We start from the raw sequence: 18,453 nt of genomic DNA, 5'->3' as shown, positions 1-18,453 counted from the left end.
AACAGACATCAATATCAGTAGCGCCTGTAGCTCAGTGGATAGAGCGTCTGTTTCCTAAGCAGAAAGTCGTAGGTTCGACCCCTACCTGGCGCGCTTTCTCTCTTTTTTTTTTTTTTTTTTTTCTAAAATTGTTGCTAGCCCCGAGTCTGTATGGACACCCAATACGCTGCTTATTAGGGAGGCACCCAGCTCAGCCCTATTTTTTTCTTCGTCGCTTCTCCCTTGAATCGTCATCAACACTTATCATCATCAATAAGAAATGAGGAGTTAGATAAACAACTTTGTTTTAGAGAGTGAACGAGAGTAAAACCATTATGGGAAGAACTTTGATTTCAAACCAACCATGATCTATGATGAGGAATTAGAGAGAGGAAGAACCTTGATCCAAAACCACCATTAAAAATACTCTCGGGAACCCTACTCATGAGCTGGTCTTGGACCAGTCAGATAGGTTTCTGACATGACAGTCTGAGCCCTTGCTGACCAGTCCGAACACCAAAGCAAGGGCTCGGACTGTCCTGTATGAAACCTGACGGACTAATCCGACTTTGAAACCTTGCTTTAGGTTTTGAACAGGTCGATCCATGCCCAGGTGCTAACAACAATTTTTCGGGTGTTTTTAGCCGCTCCCAAAATAATATAGACCTTGTCAAAGAAGCTTTGTTATACAAATAACAGATTCAACATCTTCTTCATCATCAAGAGGTCTAGAAATAGCAACCCCTGCTTTTGAGTAGTACTACTACTTCTAGTTTTTTTTTAGTACCAAGATTAATACGAAGTTCAAAAAACAACCTCTCGTCCACGAAGCTTGTTTATCGTTACGTGCTTATTATTTCCTAATATATAAACAGTTAAAAGTCAAATACAAACATAATACTTGCAAACTCATGAGATTACTATATCTACGAGGAGGAAGGCAGAGGAAATAGACTAGATGGAGTAGCAAGAGGCTCGTGTACTACGGAGTTCGAAGATACACAAATTGGAGTTCCTTCCAGTTGCAGCATAATACTTCCCAGTATCTCTAACATCAGCTTCCTGAACTCTTCTTCCCGTACAACTTTCCCATCATCCGCATCTACCATCTTGAATACCTCATTCACCACCTTATCCATCTGCAATCATTTTAGTTCTCACGGTTATATTTGCAGTTTAAGCTATTATGAGTTTATGGTTAATCTTCCGGGCAAGTCTTGAAGCCCATAACTACTGTTTATTTGCTTGAGCTGTCCACGGAAACACCGACAACAAGCCCCCGTATTAAGTCTGAGTGTGGGTAAATCTTTAGGATGTAGTCCCACATTGCTTGCTAGAGAGTTTGGAGCCCGTGATATAGTTGCACGTGCTCAAGCATAGTAAGTGTCCAAGCCTTGTTGGTGGGCTGGTGGAGTCTTCGCCAGGAACAAAACCCCATATTATGGGCTTGGGACGGAGTGTCTAAAGTGGGGACAATATCGATAACTATTAAGGCTTGGAACGCTACAAGAACCTTTGATTTGACTACATATGTGTGAACCCCAAAGTTCCTCTTACTTGGGCCCTCGTGAGCACCCAAGTGGGGTCAGTACCCACTTCACTGGACGTCTAGACGGAGTCTGGACTTCGAAGTCAAAGGCGCTCTAGGTGCGACAATAACCAAATAGGAGATACTTATAGAATTCATTTTGTAATTGAGTTTTTCTTCTTTGATTTCCTTTTGTAGATGAATCTACTTATTAAAACAATTTTTTGCAAAATGGGTATTTGGTAAATACCAATGGTTGCTTATTGATAATGAGTACGGGTTTACCTGATCAACTGCCCCGTATGGAGGCAATGCAGCAGCTGGTGCTAAAGAATCTAGAGCGACACGGAGATACTCTTTTGACAGTTTTCCATGGCGATCTCTTGGCAACTCTCTTAGTGCTGCATCCAGTGACTGTGAATATATCTAAAGTCAGAATTTCATAGACCAAGACACACTTCAAATTTATATTGCAATAAGATTTTAGCTCCTTTTCCCCTCTACCAACATAACTTCTTGTGGCTCCTACAAGTTTTCGAGCCTTTGCTCATGAAGCTCGAGGTTCAAATAGCCTCAAAAAGAAAAACTTTACTTCAAAAACTAAACACCAAAGTTGAGAGGAAAGGAGGTTAGGAAATAAGTTGGGATCAATAATAACCTTGTCCAGTTCAAATTTGTTGGATAATAGTCTCTTGATGCCACTTCCATCGAATGTGTGTTCACTGTGGGCAACGATAACAGGCTGTTCTTTTAGTTGCTGAACTACTCGCTCTAATACCTTCTTGAATTCCTTAAAAAAGGTCTCCTGAGAGATGGGACGCTCCTCGCTGTCAATACAAGCTTGCAAAGCCGGCTCAACAATGCTACTCATTACCTAAATAACATATTCGAATGAATTTAAGTAAGCAAAAGAGGAAACTTCAAATACCCAATTTTGACTTTAGTCAAGATTAATGTAAGCATCTGGTGCGTGTTTGTTTTCAAACTTAGATCAGAATCTGACTCAAGATCTGAATTCACTGAAGTCAAACATCAGAATGTTTGTTTTATCTTACTCATGCATCTAACGTGCCTAATGGTTCACTAGCTTGAGTTTAGGATCATTCGAGTCAGACAAGAAAATAAAAGTAAGAGCCCATTGTGTGAAACAGCCTGGAATGATTATTGATCCCCTTAATCCTTATCAATATAAGTCAGACTCAAACAACTCAAATAAGTCAGTCTCAAGCGAGTGAGTCTCAGACTATAAAAAAAAAACAAGCACCACGTAAGTAGTTTGTATATTTGTCTGAATTACCCAGGAGTCAGAAGTAGGGGGCATGCCATGATCGACAGTAAGTTGTTGTAGAGCCTTTGTTATGCACTCACGGATGGACATCGTTCCCTCCGCTAAGTCTATCTGTGAGAAAATGGCGATTATCTCTGGCTCGGACGATGGACTCGTGATGAATTCATAGAGGTCGTCACCTTCCATCCTTAGAATGACAATAGGATCTCGCTTCAAACCTGCAGCCATGCCTAGTAGAATGTCTGAGAGCACAACTTTGAATTCAGTCTTGCTCACTTTCTCTTGTTTTCCATGTGTGAACTCATTCAATACCTTCACATCAAAACAAAAAAGGTCTCAGAATGATCACAACGGCTTCTAAGATGGAAGGGTTGCAAGAATTGACCTCGAGTCGTCCTTCGTTAAATAGTAAACGACTTGTTTGCTCTGATTTCTCTACATTTACATGCATAAGTATGATGAACGTATACTAGCATCACCTAGATGGGCTAGCATTGTGGAGCCTCTTCGGTAGGCTGGTAATTGTCCATAATATTGGGGTTATGGAACCTCAGGATGAGGTTCTTAGTCCCCTATTCATGGGAGTCATTAAAAAAAAATGGACGTAGATATAGATCGAGTGGTGTGGGATTAAAAGGGGCAGCTGTTCGTTTCATAAGTTCAAGGGAAAGCTTTTTTGTTTGATCTAACCCTTCTCTCATGTGGGACTATTCTCACACGCCCCTCAAGTGTGGACCTAGCTCTGATACCAGAGTTAAATTTGTGGGCATCCAACTCAAAACCAATCGACAATGAGTGAAGAGGACCTAGACATTATATTCTTGGTTGCTAGATCACCCTTCTCCCATGTGGGACCATTCTCACACATCCAACACAGGTTTGAGAACCCGAGATAATATGTCTGCATCCCTAGTCTATTGTCAGCTGTGAGGGGGAGAGTGTGGGGATAATTCCAGTTTAGTTGTGGAAGGAGCAGTTGGTCAGTTCATAAACGTGAAGAAAAGCCTCAGCTGTATAGTGACAGAGGCCCAAGACCACCCGACACATATAGATAGATCATGGGTTCAATTTAAGCCAGTTGAATCGGAAATTAGGGTTCTTTTGAAATCTACATACAGGATTATAACCAAACAAATAGATCAATGAACATGTAAGTGCACTTTTGTTTGGTGTAGACCCACATAACTTTAGGTTATTTTTCTATTCTTAAATCCTTCTTTATCAAACTCATTTTATTATTCTTCACACACTCCTTTAAACTGACTATTTGAAAAGTCTAATCTATAATATATCCTAACCCGATCAGTATCCCAAAAATCTCATATAAATAGAAAACAAAAAACAAAAATTATAAGAACTACGAATCACGACAAGCTAGGACTCATCCCCAGAGGGGTTTCGTTTGAAAAATGTTAGAGAACAAGAAAAACTAGGCAGACTCTAGACAGAAATCTGAAGTAGCTTATTATATGCGTGTTTTTGATCCACAAAACTACGAATCACGACAAGCTACATAGGACTTCTCCCCAGAGTCGGCCTAGTTTTTCTTGTTCCCTAGCATTACTGGGATAACTTTACCTCTTAAGAAAGAAGGAGAGAGAGGGGGGGTATAAGTGAGTAGTAGTACCTCAGAGTAGATGTGATCAGAATTAGGGGAGGAACCATGAGAAGGAAGACCAAGAGCAGCACCAAGATCAGCAACAGCAGGTTGAAGTTCTTGAACAGAGAGATGACCATCATTGTCTATATCTAGTTCTTCAAACTTGTGATCAACATAACTACTAAACACTTTCTCATTCCCAACTAACTCCACTATATCTCTACCATCCAACACCTTATTATTATTATTTCCACCTCCCCCTCCTCCTCCTCCTCCTCCTACTCTTTTCATCACCACCACCCCTTTACCTTTATTATTATTATCCCCTCCACCACCACCACTACTTTCCATTCTTCTTCTTCCTGCTCAATTAATTAATCCTCACCCAATACAAAAGCCCACCCTTTCTTTCTTTCTTCCTTCCTTGTTGGGTCTTTATGCAGAACTCTCGTGAACTTGCTAGCCAATTAACTAGTAACAACCAAAGAAGAAAGATAGAAATGATTGTTGACCTTTTTCTTTCTTTCACTCTTAAATTTAACTCTCTCTCTCTCTCTCTCTAGGAAAAAAGGACTGAAGAGTGAGATAGTAGGTGAAGAGGGCAAAAAAAGGAGTGGCCACTAATGAGTATATGGTTGGGACACGTGGGACGGTTTGGATAATAAAGGACGAGACCTCAATTGAGTAGGGAAGTTTTATAAGGCCTCCCCAATTTTGTTAAAAGGCCTCCCCATGAACCATTTTACTTGGTAAATTATCATTTAGGGGAGGCCTTTTAACAAAAATGAGGGGGCCCTATAAAATCTCCCAATTGAGTATTGACTTTGTTCTTTCAGGTTTGTACACCCTTTAAGTTTATGACGCGTGTAATGAATCATTCAGTCCTCTATTTTGGAACAAGACAACATCTCTGAGTTTTTTTTTTTGAAATTGTTCACACCATGTGACTCGAATCCTTGACCTTTAGATGGAAGATTATACTTTTTATCATTCCAACCAAGAGTTGTTATTTTTTATTTTTATTTTTTATTCTTTTGAGAATTCGATTACGGTCTACGTTAGTCGTTACAAGGCATTGATGCATCATGGAGATGTAATGAGCACGATAACCGCCCAATATAAACTGAGAATGAAAGAAGCTCAAAGTCCGACAACGAAGAGGCCTAAAGGTGACAAATTATTACATTATTCATAGTCTAAATTACATAGGATAAATCTTGATGGCAACTACTTCCACCGAGACTCGATCCCATGACCTCATGGTCTTAAGATGGGTGTCCAGCAGTTATACCAAAGGGTGGTGGACCAACCAAGAGTTGTTGGCACAACATCTCAAAGTTTTGTTTTTTCTCCCACACATTTCTTTCACTCTCTCTCTGTCTCTACATTTTTTTGGTCTCACCGACCTTATCTTTGCCTTACTCATGTATGATCACTTTCTCACTAATGAGTTTTGGTACACTACCTATATTATAACATGTGGTGGGATTTATTCCAAATACTAACATCAGGTTACAGATAACATGTGGTAGGATTTATTCGAATTACTAAGAGCAGCTCCAACGTATTGGGGGCTGGGGCTCCCAATCTGAATTTGGGAGCCCCAGCCCCCAGCCCCTAGCCCCATCCCTCCAACCCGGGAGCCCCGGGGCTGGGAGCCCCAAGCTCCCGGGCTCCCAAATGGGAGCCCGGGCTGGGGGGCTCCCAGCCCCAAATATGGCCGTTGGGGGTCTCCCAACGGCCATATTTGGGGTGGATCCCCTAAAAAGGGGATCCACCCCACTTATTTAGTTTTTTTTAAATTTTTTTAAAATTTTTTTTTAAACTAAATTTTTTTTCAAAAAATATAAATTGTTTTAAATTTGTTTTTCCAATCATTTCTCTAATTTTTTTCTTTTTTTAATTTTTTTCATTTTTTCAAAATTCCTTCTCTCTCTAACATAATACTCCCTCTGTCCCAAATTAAGAGTCCACTATTCCTTTTTTGGATGTCCCAAATTAAGAGTCACATTCCTTTTTTATCACATAAAATCCCTTACTTTTCCATAAATACCCTTTCTTATATGTTTCCAATATGTGGTGCATTAATTAAGCTAAATAAGACATTTGATTATTTCCAATACAAAAATTTGTTTTCCAATGAACAAATCCATTCATTTTTAGATTAATCAAGTGAGAAATTAATATGGTTACATGTATTTCTAGAATAAAAATTGTAATCTTTGAATTAGTTCAAGAAAAATTATCAAATAAATAAGGGTAAACATGGAAGAAGAGAAAATGTGAAAATAAGTTGGATTCCCAATATGGGACTCTTAATTTGGGACGGAGGGAGTATTAAATTTCAATTTTATATTTGAAATTAATAATTTATAGTTGAAAATTAAAACACAACCCTCACACACATACACCACACATGTGCATATTTTAGATTTGGGAGCCCCTCTTGGGAGCCCAACGTTGGAGTTGTGAAAAGCCCCGGGGCTCCCAAAATCCAGGGGCTCCCAAAATTGGGAGCCCGAACCCCACATTGGAGTTGCTCTAACATCAGTACAACCAGTAAGAGAAGTTGTGTCAATTAGAGAAACTGTTTTGTGAAAAGCACATGAGAGTCTCCGTAAATCCGAACCGAACAAAATAAATGCCATAAGAACTTCCCTAATGGAGGAGAAAGTCTCTCTCATTCTCATTTCAATTTGCAAGCAAGCTTACCTATTTAGAAGAGTTATGCTTATCTAAATAGCATCATAGAACAGTATTATTGCCCTAGAAATAAGATAGGGAGCACAATCAATCATTTTCTCTCTTGCCTTTCTCAAAGTTGATAACCGACCAACCGACCAACCAGTGCACCTCTAAAATTTCTTTCAGTAACAAACAACTTGACATGATATGATAGTAGAAATTAGAGAGAGAAAAACGAGGAAACCACCCTTCTCTAGATACTCTAGGACCACAACCATGTTCAAAAGTGAAACTTAATCCAAGAGGAAGGTGAAGAAAAAGGTCATCAAAACTGACTAATTTCACATAATTCGCTCTTCTATTATTCTGTGTAAACTGATAATACAACAGCTAATATCCATGTCCTACGACACTGAACGAATATGACATGTTTGTATGTAAAATAAATGTCTCTGCTACTCCAGCTGCTACGAAAAAATAAAACAGAAAATTCGATTTCAAGGGAATAAAACAAAGGAAAAAACTTTAGAAATGCAGCTATTTTACAACAACATTCTTGCTATCTATGAAGTAAATAATCAGTTTACGATGATGGTCCTGGATGGGAAGGACGGGGTCTTTTATTTGATCCTCTGTCCAAACCCGAAAATCTATTCCCTGGATGATGGCTGGAATTATCATATCCTCCTCTATTAGCACCACCCTGATGCCCTCCTCTGTGAGAGCCCGGCAAAGAATTTCCATACCCCCCACCACTACCTTGATTTGGTGCAGAGCCACCCCACCTGCCTCCCTGAGGTTGATGATGATGGTTATTATTAACTGTGTTCGAGTGGTGACCCTGGCGATATCCACCATACCCGCTTTGGGGTGGTGGTGGTACATATACTCCACCAGCAACTTGTGTCTGCGCCACATGTCTAGGGGGGTATGATAGTGGGGCACCAATATTCTGAACTGAACCAGGTGGTGGATAGTTATGCGAAGACCTATGATCTCTGGTTTGCTGATGCGTTTGCCAATTTCCATCTCTCTGAGGATTACCGGGATAACTATGGTGGTCAGAAGCAGCATATGGTTGATGTCCATGGTTCTGTCGACCTCCATTTTGATAGTTGTTGCCTCTTTGATAATGTCCATTGTTATTCTGCTGTCTCCCGCTATGATAAGGTGGTGGTTGTGCATGCATTTGCTGATCCGTTCTGGATTGTAAGCTATTAGACACTAATCTATGTGCTGCCTCACCTAGCTGCCGGCCCGAACCTCTTCCATTTCCGTAGTTGTTTTGCCTGAAATAACAAAGCCTGTGAATCAAGAAAGTAGGTATTTGTGCCCTCCAATTACCATCTAATGGGCAGGCATTTTATTTACAGGAAACTGGGACGAAAACTCAATTTGCTATTGGTCTTGGTAAAAGGGGCATGTCAATACCTTTTGGCTAGGGGACTACCAAATGCAAGCATGTGCAAATCTTAGGGGCAAACCCTAAAAAGAATTATAGATCCTTTTTGGCAAAAATAAAAAAGAAATCGACTAGGGATTACGACCATTTTTCCCATTTTATTTGTGTTGTTGAGGCTGATGTAATAAAATTCAATTCTTCAACATAATAGTAATAGTACCTGCCGTTGTTGTCCCATGGCTTCCTTCCATTATCTTCATGCCATAAAGCAGGCGGTGGTTTCAAATCTCCTAACTCAACAATCTGACATCACAAATACAGAAGATTGTCATAATATAATCTGAAAATAATGTTAGTCTCCCACAAGGCTATTCAGAATGGAGAATTTTTTCCAACTACCAGCATAATTCCCATTTATTGCAAGCATATACTTAAAAAGGACTAAATAAACTATTAAACTACCTTCTTAGGGAATATAACACCAGGTGGCGGTCGGGTTATATGACTGTGTGAATCAGGAAGTTTGTATATAGCACATCTGAAAAAGCAACAAAAGGAGAGAAAGGTTTAAGACACATTCACTAATGATGAAGCTCCTGATCTTCAGTGGAGGAAAAGCTTACACGACTTGATTATCCATAATATCTTCCATTCCGGCAATAGGAGAGCGAAATATGGGAGGGCAAGGATCTCCACGACAAAGGGATAGATATCCATTCATACAACCACTGTGTTAGTCACCCAAAATAAGAGTCAGATATTCCTCAAAAACAGATGTTAAAACGTATCATTGTAATCGTTAAAAGGGACTTGTCAGTGCACGAACGCCATAAGGAAATTCTTTCCACAAGAAAAATGATGTAAAATAATTGAACCGACAAAGATTTAAGCATATGCAAATAGGAACTAGCTCAAACAACATATCAGAAACCATTACTAAAAATTCTTATCAATAACCATTACAAGGTACATCACAACAAACCTGGCCTTGGGATCGATTTTTTCCTTGAATTCAGCCCCTTCTTTTTCAGACAACTGTTTACAGTGATCAGCGAGGGAAAATATATAAGGAGAGAGGGTGTGAGATGATTTCACAAAAAGCATGTCAAGCATGAAACTGTTTCTTCTTGCTTCCTCTTCCTGCAGAAATATGTGGTAGAGAACAACCATTTGCATCAAAAGACAATTTGCACAAGGTTATTATGGCCAGGTACTCATTTATTACACTTTGAAACGTACTAACGAATCAGATAACTTAGATATTCATACAGCAGAACCCACATGAACATATATCAGCTGCTACCAAGTAAAAAGAAACAGTTTCAACAAAAAAAGGTACAATGAAACAGAAACCTAAACCCACTACATAGCTTTTTGTCGGACCAATATTTAACTATGTATCTAATAAAAGAATCAAGACTGCATGACATAGTCATCCCAAGAAAACAGCCTTGTGTTCGGAAATATGAGATAAACAAAAAAAAACATGTAACAGCATCTATGCATGTTTTCCCGACAATTCTAGCTCAGCACATAGGTTTCCCATTAGATGAGTAGTCTGCTGAGATCTAGTGAGGTGAGAACATTATACCTAGCAAAACTTTCAAACAAACTCCTCGTACCAGAAATGGGCAATGGGTCCACATATTATAGGTTTTGTACAGTTCTTTTATGTTTGTGAGGTCATTCAAAAATTTCAGCTCAATCTAAAACCTCTGACACTATCAAAATGTGGTTTTCTTCCTCAGGAACTCAACACCGAAATTCTGTAGGTGGTTCTGTAAATCATTTGTTTCCCTTCTAACCTATGTGGTCTTCAAAAACACATTCCTTGTGTCCACAAATCTACCATTTGAACCCCATATTTAACATCATACAATTGTGTTCAGGATGTTATACCGTTAAAGTATGTTCCACTTTTGTGATCTCAGCAAGAAGACGACCTTCATCAATAAAAGGTAGTTTTGCAATTCCCTTCACAAAAAAAGAGAAACCGAAAAAATCAGTATGTAATGAACTATGAAGTATGAACTGTGTATCCATAACCTAAATTGCAATGATAAGAAAGGGATTTGAAAATCCAACCTGCCAGGCGAACCGCTTTCCGTTCATATCAACTTTAAAATCTGATTACAACAGCAACTGGGAAGTCAAAAACTTTACGAGTGAAGCAATAGGAGAACTTATTTTTAGGAAAGTGCAAGACCTACCGGTAGGATAAAAATCGATAATAGGTGAGCTGGGATTAGTCATCAGTTCCCTATAATTCTCAGGTAGTGCATGGGAACTGCAACAGAAAACAGATGATCAGCAAGTTTGTAAATGCTAAATTCCATGGAAGTAAAAGGAAATTAAAAATTAATAATAAAATAAATAGAAGCACCAAGTTGATACAACCTCGCAGCCGGAAAGACACCCATCAGCTGATTGAATGGTTTGAATGGTGAGCCCAGTTCGAACGTTATTTGCAACTGACCAAGATCCTTCAGATCAGAGGCAAAGGGAGCATAATGGTATGGATAAAACCTAAAAAAGGAAGAATATTCAACAATTAAAATACTAAAACTGTATAATAGAAGGTTTCCGTGTCAGCTGTCCGTAAGAGGACATTAGACAATTCGTCTAGCTATACCATGGCACACACTAGATAACTAGTACTATGTTGGAGGACTTGGACATGGCATTGACAGGTGAGAAAATATCGCTTATGCAAGTTGAGAGGAAACTATCTCTTGAAATGATATATCTATAATGTGCAAACAGAAACATGCTCCTTTGACGTCCCTAAATGCCTCATTATTTAACCATGTACTTGTTATTAGAATAATCAATAACGGGAATATGAAAATCATGGCAATAAACCCAGTAACCTACTCATAGTATCATACTGTAAGCACTCACCACTGCCAAGAGCAAACTCCTTCATAGTAATAAGCCATAACCCAGCACAAGCCTTCTACGTATTTTAGAACCTGACACAAAGTAAATAAATCCAATTGGATAACTTCCAAAGAAAATCTCAACTAATTAAAATTCGTGAGGAACTCATTTGACAAAACTATATTTCTAAATGCACAGCATGATCCATAGAAAAACACAGATAACATCTTTTGAGGGAAAGTGGTGTTTTTGTGTGTGAAGGGTGCGGGAGGACAGGCAGGCGTTTGAAATGATCATCAAGTAAGAAATCAGAACTCTGAAAATGAATATGGAAAGATACAATGATACATGCACTCCGTTTCATATGTTTGCAGTCATTAAAGATAACATGAAGGTAAGAGGCAATTGAGTACAAAACCCAACCGTAACCCCATTCCTTATGCTATACAATTCTCAGATGGCCTACAAACAAATCTAGATCAATCTCAAACAAAAAAAAATCTAGATCAGGAAGTAATTTGTGCTCCAAGTCAAAAGTTCGTTACGCGACCTCATACTAAATAGCTTTTGAAAATTTACGCAGAGTTGTAGTTTACTAATGTATCATCTTTGCTCCCGACGAAAGGAGGAGCTTGCCCATGTAAGTTGAACTTATTCAAATTACTACAATAAGACTAGTATACCACTTCAAAACTAGGCCACCGTGCAATCGAACACTATGACCACCAACCATGCAAACACAGCTACGACCACCCAAACAACACTAACAAGTTTCACCCGCCATGCAATCAATGGTGCCATGACAACAGCCTTAAGCCACCACATTTGTTTAGCTTGTATGCTAGTATTTTTGCATATGAATTTCTAACTTTTTTTTGTGGAACCATCAAATGTAAGCAGCATTTCTACCTTCGGTTTCCAACACATCCTCTAAGATGGTTGGTGTCTGGTAAAGTCAGACCAGGCATCCAAAGATTCCAGAAACCATAGCAAATTGGTATAGCAGCACGAAAACAACAAATAGTTCATATGGCATGATGATGAAAATGAAATGCAACATAAGATTTCTTACTACATAAAGTTCATTACACTTACAACATCTCTCCTTATTGCTTCAAGCTCATCGTGATTTTCCGCAGAGAACTTCTCCTCGTAGTACCTTTCTTTCCAACCCTGCTCTCCCAACTTGACCTGATAACAGAGATACAGACACAGAACTAGAGCTAAATTTCTGAGATAAGGTAAATCATATCTACCCTGTCTGAATATTATTGCACGTTGATATGGTTGTGCCAGTATGACGATGACCAAGAAGGAAGACCAAAACAACAAAGACAGTGCTCAGTATTTGATACATACAACTATACAAGTTAACTACATACCCTGTCCTCTTCCTGGTTGTCACCATTGAAAAGATCTGATTTCTCACGCAGTAGATCTTTAAGCTTTGACTTCAGTTCCTCTTTGTTTTCACGTGTCTAACAGCAAATTGAAAAAATTAAGAACAGTGGAGGGGAAATTTTCGGTAGTTATTCCAACTTCGATTCTAATAATGCTGTGCTTTAATTATACATCAGACATATATGATATGTTAAGTTATATCTCCAGTTTAGGTAAAAAAGAGAAGGGCCTACCTCAAGTTCAAGACTATTTTCAGCCTGAACAATGGCTGCGCCAACTGTGGCCCCTGAAGCCTCAGTGCGTGCAACCTTTTTGGACTGATCTTTTCCAGATCGTGTTTGTTCATACGGTGAAGGTGTAGGAGCAGAAGCAAGACGAGAACCATGATACCGAGCAACTGGTACTAGAGACTCAGGCTTCACTGTAGGTTCTGCATTATCTCCACCCCTCCTTGCTTGTGCCTTTTCTCGTTTGATTCTTTCTGACTGTCGCTGAAATTTGAAATTTACAGGTTACTTATCAGTTAGCAAATCCGGGAACCGAGTCTTTCTTTATGTCACCTCACCAAGTGCCGATTGATGGGATTTTAGGCCCGAATAGAAATGGATATGTCCATTTATTAAAATCATCACACAGCTTTTTCCAATACTCCCAAAGTTCAAGTAAATCTTTCAATCTCTTTCAATTCAGTACGCGACAGAATATTTGAGACTCACCACCCCACTTCCGCATAAAAGTATCAATTTGATAGGTGAAGTGGTCTAACCCTCGTAGAGATGAATTTAAGAACCTGGCAGTAGTTCTTAGCTATTTATAATACATAACAGGAACCTTTCAAACAGAAGTCAAGTATTTTATAACAATTACTCCATCCTATCTTGTTTTGAAGTGGTGCAGCTCCCAGAATAAATAGTGGCAAATCGTACTATGTGTTTAGAAAAAAAAACATGCATTTCTTGCCTTCACCAACACACCATGTTTTTTGAAGAAAGGATCAAAAGAAAGATATTTTGTATTATGAAAAGTAAGAAATGTGATGTATAACTAAGCAAATGGCGAAGGAAAATGAAAGCTGCTTACAAACGCTAACTATAATTCCGCAATGTTAAGAACCTTATGACCAGAGCCTCCCTGTTAGGAATGAAATCCCTAAATGGCACACACTAAACATATTTAAGAGTGGATACTTACACATACCAACAGAATATCAATGGAAAGGAACGATCTTAAGAAATGTTGAAGAGTAGGAACGATATGTTTCAGTTTAAGAACATAGAATGGAAAAGAGCAAATATGTGCCGAAGTTCAAATGTGAGACCTCAGCTCACAATTGTACACCTTACGCACACGAGGACAACATTTGTTACTACAGGTTTTACTAAAACCTATGACAATGAGAAGACAATTCTAAAATAAAATGACACAAGCGATGATGAGGATGATAAATATATCCTTGGTTACTTATTTTCTAAAGTTTGAACACGAATTAGGACACACACAACGATTAATGAAAATAAGCTTGAGACTTTAGTATAGCTTTTAGTGTTAATATGTTACTTTATGGCTTGGAGTTTGTGAAATGAAGAATATTCACATTTTGTTGTTTGTTAAAACACTTGACTTGTTAAGAAAATTAGCAAACTATATCATGTTTTCTTTTTACACAAATTTCCAACATTTGAAGCAGTACCTCCCAATTTAGAATCAATCCTCCTTAAAGCGGAAAGATGTTTTTAAACATTGAAGAAAATAAACTCAATTTAAGAATACCCAGCAACAAAAATCGAGACTGGCAACGTGGGACATTAATGAGAACGGCTCAACTATGTAAACATAATGAAGTCATGAAGTAGCAAAACTCAAGCAAAGCAAACCTTATTGTGATTACTGCTAGCTAACAAACCTCTAAGAAATAATCACCACCTAGCATAAGTCATAAGTGGAGATAGAAGTATCTAGATAGTACAAACTAACCTGATGAAGTCTAGCCCTTTTTGTGAAGATTTGATCCTCATATGATCCCACTGCCTGAATGAAGTGCTCGACCTTACTCAAATTTGGCTAGAAGATGAAAACAAGAACATTCAGATAACAACCAATTCCAGTCTGTAATTTCACGCAGACTACAAGCACACCAATTACGCTAACAGAACCAAAAATCAATTGTAAATACCTTGCTAGAGTTGGTCAAATAACCACCCATTGCCCCAAATTCCTTTTTGTAAACGGCAATCAGCAAGTTGATAGCACCCTATATATATATTTTCACAAAGTTAAAATTAAAATCAAAATAACTTCCAGAGTCCTTAGGTGCTTTGCGTGCTCCTGAAAGCAATGACAATGATAATTTCGGATAGCTTCAAGTGAGTTCAAAAGTCAGAACAATGAAATCGTTTGCCTAAGGATATCTACACAAGTGGAGAATGTTAAATGGCACCATAAACCTAAGTCAGACAAAAATATATCCACTGAATATCGCTAAATAACATTAAAATCAGTAACAGACATACCTCTCGAATTTCTAGTGTAGGCATATGCGGTAAAAAATCATTTCCAACAAAGAAACATATAAAGATGAAGTCATCCACCATGCATTCAAAATCAATCTCAAATGGGGGATTAGGAATTCTCATTTCGTACTCCAGGTACTCTCTAAGTGTCCAGATGTTGAGGAACTACATAAAGGCAGAAACCAGGGGAAGAGAAAAAGAGAACCTTTAGTCACATGTGCAAGAAGCGGAAAATAAAACTTCTAAATCAAGTAAGAATTATTTTACCTGGTACGGTTTCTTCCCTGTAGTAGCTTCCCCTTGCGTCTCGTCCAACTCCCCACTCTTCCTTTTTGCCTTTCCTTCACAATTAGCTGCTAAATGGCCCATCTGACCGCACATGAAGCACTTGTCTTGTTGTGCAGTGAAAACAACCTAAAAGTGTCATCTATATGTTATTTCTTCTTAGATTATGGAGAACACAAGTTAAACAACAAATAGTGACGGAATTTAATAAAAATCACTAATGGATTTCAATCCATTTTAATGTCATGAGCATTATCTTCATTCTTCCAAAATAGTTTTAACCTAAATTTGGAACTTCGGAGCAAGCAAACTCCATCTTTTTGCTTCAGATTAATTGATGATTTTTGCCCATGACTCCATTTTCATTAAAAACCCAGAAAAGTGGTTAAGGTTCTCTTATTATATGGAAGCTCTCTGAAGTACTATGGACGGCATATACTGACATATTTGATGGATAGCATACTAACCTCTCTAAGTATAGAGAAATGCACTTCATGAGTAGCCAAAGCCAACATGATCAAGTCCGCATCCTGTGGTAGAACACCATTATGAAGCATTCTAGTGGTTAAACACAATAATGAAAGCGAATGTGGTGCAAAGTGGGGCCTCACAGAAGCAACAAATATATTTATAAGAAATTAAAGAAACCTTTGTGAACTCTATTAAGAAAATCCATATGAATTTACAGCAATAATAAGAACATACCAAACCATACAGGCAATGACGTGTATTTGGATCAAAACCAGGAAGGTTTCTTTGCAAACGAACATAATTCATAATTTTATGTTCCCCCTCACCAGGAACATTTGCATCAGAAAGGATAACCTACATTAATTACAAAATTATAATAAGATCGCCACTATTCGTTTTTAGGGGAGAGGAGTACCTAAGAAGAAATAATTATATATACACATATATCAAGTAAGCTGGAAAAAATGAGTAACACAATACACAATAGGCTTCACATAAAATAAACCTTAATAGATGCCCAACCGGGGTCATTATTCAGTCTGAGATGAATGTAGTACTGCAGCGCTACTGACAAAACATCCATAAATTGAGTTCCAGGAGTGATGACATTAGAATCACACACTTGTGAGTCTTGCTTTGGAGGAAGCTTTCTTCCCTCCTCAGCAAATTCTTGCCGCAGACGTTCTTCTTCTAGTGCCTGTTCGAAAAAAAAAAACATTTTTGAACAACTCGAAAGAAACAAATAACATGAGCCAGGGTCCTGTATTGAGAATAAATTAAAAATCAAGATTGGGCCATGGCAAATTTAAAGAGACTATCACTTAAGCACAACACAAGTGCATATTTTGTTTCCCTGAAGTTTGAATGACCAATTGATTGTTCCAGAAAAATTATGTGGAAACTCACGCGAGAAAAACGAAATAAGAAAAATAACCCTCTAAGAGAACATTACAGGTTCCATAGTGTGTATAATTTACTCTCAGTAAGTGATACACTATTATGCCTACTAGAGACAGAGCTATCTTCATAATAAAATCTCTGACCATTTAAGTTGTCTCTATGCCAATTCTCCTAGTCAAACCCTATTAATAAATGCTCTCTAGTAATTTCAGCGCCGCCCATGAAATTTGAGATGTTATCGGTCTCTCACATGCATCTCTCACAAAAACAACATTAACCCATACTGAGTTTCAATTTAAACTTGTCTAATTACAGCATACAAGTAAGACATACCGCTTCTGCCGCATCTTTTGCGGCTCTGAACCGTCTAGACCGCTGTTGATTCATTTTAGCCCTCGGAGCCACTCCATCTACAATATTATTGTGATAAACAAACTTCTCTCACATGACTTCAACTAATAACAAAATATACAACTCAAATTGAAATGGAACTCACCAATTGCCATGTATAGAAGCTTCCTAGGACGAACCATCACAAAAAGTCTATCAATATAATCGAACATGCATTGGAATACCTCGTCGAATGTAGTCGGTGAAGGCTGAAATCATTATCAAACATAGTTCCAATTCAAACTCCTCAAACATTGACATAAAAAGAGCAAAATGTATCTAAATTTAATGAAGTGTTTATCTAAAAAACTAGTTAATAACAACTGAAAACACAAGTTCTAAACTTTGTTAGAATAAAATGAAGTAACTTGAATAGAGAAATGGGTAAATAGATAAGTACCCGGTCTTCAGGATGGAAACAAGGGTGAATAATTCCATTCATATCGAGGTAGAGATTATCGTACTCGATTTTGTTAGGGTTTGGTTTACTGGTGTCAACCGGAATCGAGATCCCATCAATAACGACTGATTCTTCTTCAATAACGTCGACAACTACCATTGGATATTTCTCCGCTAACCACCTATAAAACGCTGGGACTCCCATGGCTAGTCACTCGTTGCCCTAGAGAGAGAAAGAGAGTAAAACCTAGGTAGAGGAGAGAGAGCTTCTTCTCTGAAAGAGAAATTTGACGGAGAGTCTTCTTCTTCTTCTTCAGATACGTCTTATTCGTTAGAGCTTCTTCCTCAAAAAATGCACAGCTTTAGCGAGAAAGATGCCTTCCCTGATGAATCAATGAAGTAGAGTTTCCTGACGGAAGACCGTCCTGTTTGTGTAGCGTTTCGTGCTCAAGAGATTAGGGCTACGCTTTTTTGTCCTTCACCCAGGCCTATTTTAGGGCAAATATAAGTTCACAATATCTTAGGAGGGTTTTTTTTTTTAAGCATCTTGAATGGGAAATTCTATGAATATTCTAGTAGGTGGATATGTCAAATTTTGATAGAAGATCTCTGTTTGGTTTTGTTTTATACTATTAGACATTCTGAGTTTTTAATATGAGATGATAGAGACGGCTCTAGTCGACGATTTATAAGGACAAGTTCTTTGTTATTTGACAAAAATTAAATGTTTTGGTT

The 18,453-nt window shown here is 38.2% G+C and overlaps 2 protein-coding genes and 1 non-coding gene across 3 annotated transcripts; 1 reads left to right on the top strand and 2 right to left on the bottom strand.

Annotated features, from left to right (window-relative positions):
* The first annotated feature begins 20 nt into the window (after positions 1–20).
* On the top strand, positions 21–93 carry TRNAR-CCU (transfer RNA arginine (anticodon CCU)). The gene has a single exon. It is a non-coding gene; the product is annotated as a tRNA-Arg (tRNA).
* A 708-nt stretch (positions 94–801) lies between these two features.
* On the bottom strand, positions 802–5,026 carry LOC147545317 (Calcium-binding EF-hand family protein). The gene is made up of 5 exons (XM_086673787.1): positions 4,423–5,026; positions 2,805–3,107; positions 2,166–2,381; positions 1,793–1,921; positions 802–1,118 (listed from the first exon to the last, which is right to left on the bottom strand). The coding sequence occupies exons 1-5, from the start codon at positions 4,744–4,746 to the stop codon at positions 906–908; spliced, it is 1,185 nt and encodes a 394-aa protein (XP_086529913.1). The 5' UTR covers positions 4,747–5,026; the 3' UTR covers positions 802–905.
* A 2,393-nt stretch (positions 5,027–7,419) lies between these two features.
* Positions 7,420–18,398, bottom strand: LOC147545316 (5'-3' exoribonuclease 3-like). The gene is made up of 23 exons (XM_086673786.1): positions 17,720–18,398; positions 17,426–17,528; positions 17,263–17,339; positions 16,535–16,726; positions 16,264–16,383; positions 16,026–16,088; positions 15,541–15,687; positions 15,274–15,438; positions 14,937–15,014; positions 14,738–14,824; positions 12,997–13,254; positions 12,745–12,840; positions 12,458–12,553; positions 11,384–11,454; positions 10,880–11,008; positions 10,693–10,769; positions 10,568–10,608; positions 10,382–10,456; positions 9,465–9,622; positions 9,106–9,210; positions 8,945–9,020; positions 8,703–8,785; positions 7,420–8,369 (listed from the first exon to the last, which is right to left on the bottom strand). Exons 1-23 carry the CDS (start codon positions 17,921–17,923, stop codon positions 7,664–7,666), a joined length of 3,207 nt encoding a protein of 1,068 aa, XP_086529912.1. The 5' UTR covers positions 17,924–18,398; the 3' UTR covers positions 7,420–7,663.
* Positions 18,399–18,453: the final 55 nt, after the last annotated feature.

The sequence above is a fragment of the Eschscholzia californica genome, unplaced genomic scaffold (assembly GCF_041429995.1).
Source record: "Eschscholzia californica isolate CP2 unplaced genomic scaffold, dmEscCali1.0.p SCAF_4, whole genome shotgun sequence".
Taxonomy (NCBI): Eukaryota; Viridiplantae; Streptophyta; class Magnoliopsida; order Ranunculales; family Papaveraceae; genus Eschscholzia; species Eschscholzia californica.
This window is presented reverse-complemented; position numbering and strand designations above follow the sequence as displayed.

Coding starts and splice junctions, on each gene's coding strand:
- LOC147545317 (XM_086673787.1), bottom strand. CDS start 4,746: ATGGAAAGTAGTGGTGGTGGTGGAGGGGATAATAATAATAAAGGTAAA. Junction 1,922..2,165: donor ACAAATTTGAACTGGACAAG/GTTATTATTGAT, acceptor ATATATTCACAG/TCACTGGATGCAGCACTAAG. Junction 1,119..1,792: donor CATACGGGGCAGTTGATCAG/GTAAACCCGTAC, acceptor AAATGATTGCAG/ATGGATAAGGTGGTGAATGA.
- LOC147545316 (XM_086673786.1), bottom strand. CDS start 17,923: ATGGGAGTCCCAGCGTTTTATAGGTGGTTAGCGGAGAAATATCCAATG. Junction 17,529..17,719: donor GTTTCCATCCTGAAGACCGG/GTACTTATCTAT, acceptor TAATGATTTCAG/CCTTCACCGACTACATTCGA. Junction 17,340..17,425: donor GCTTCTATACATGGCAATTG/GTGAGTTCCATT, acceptor ATAATATTGTAG/ATGGAGTGGCTCCGAGGGCT.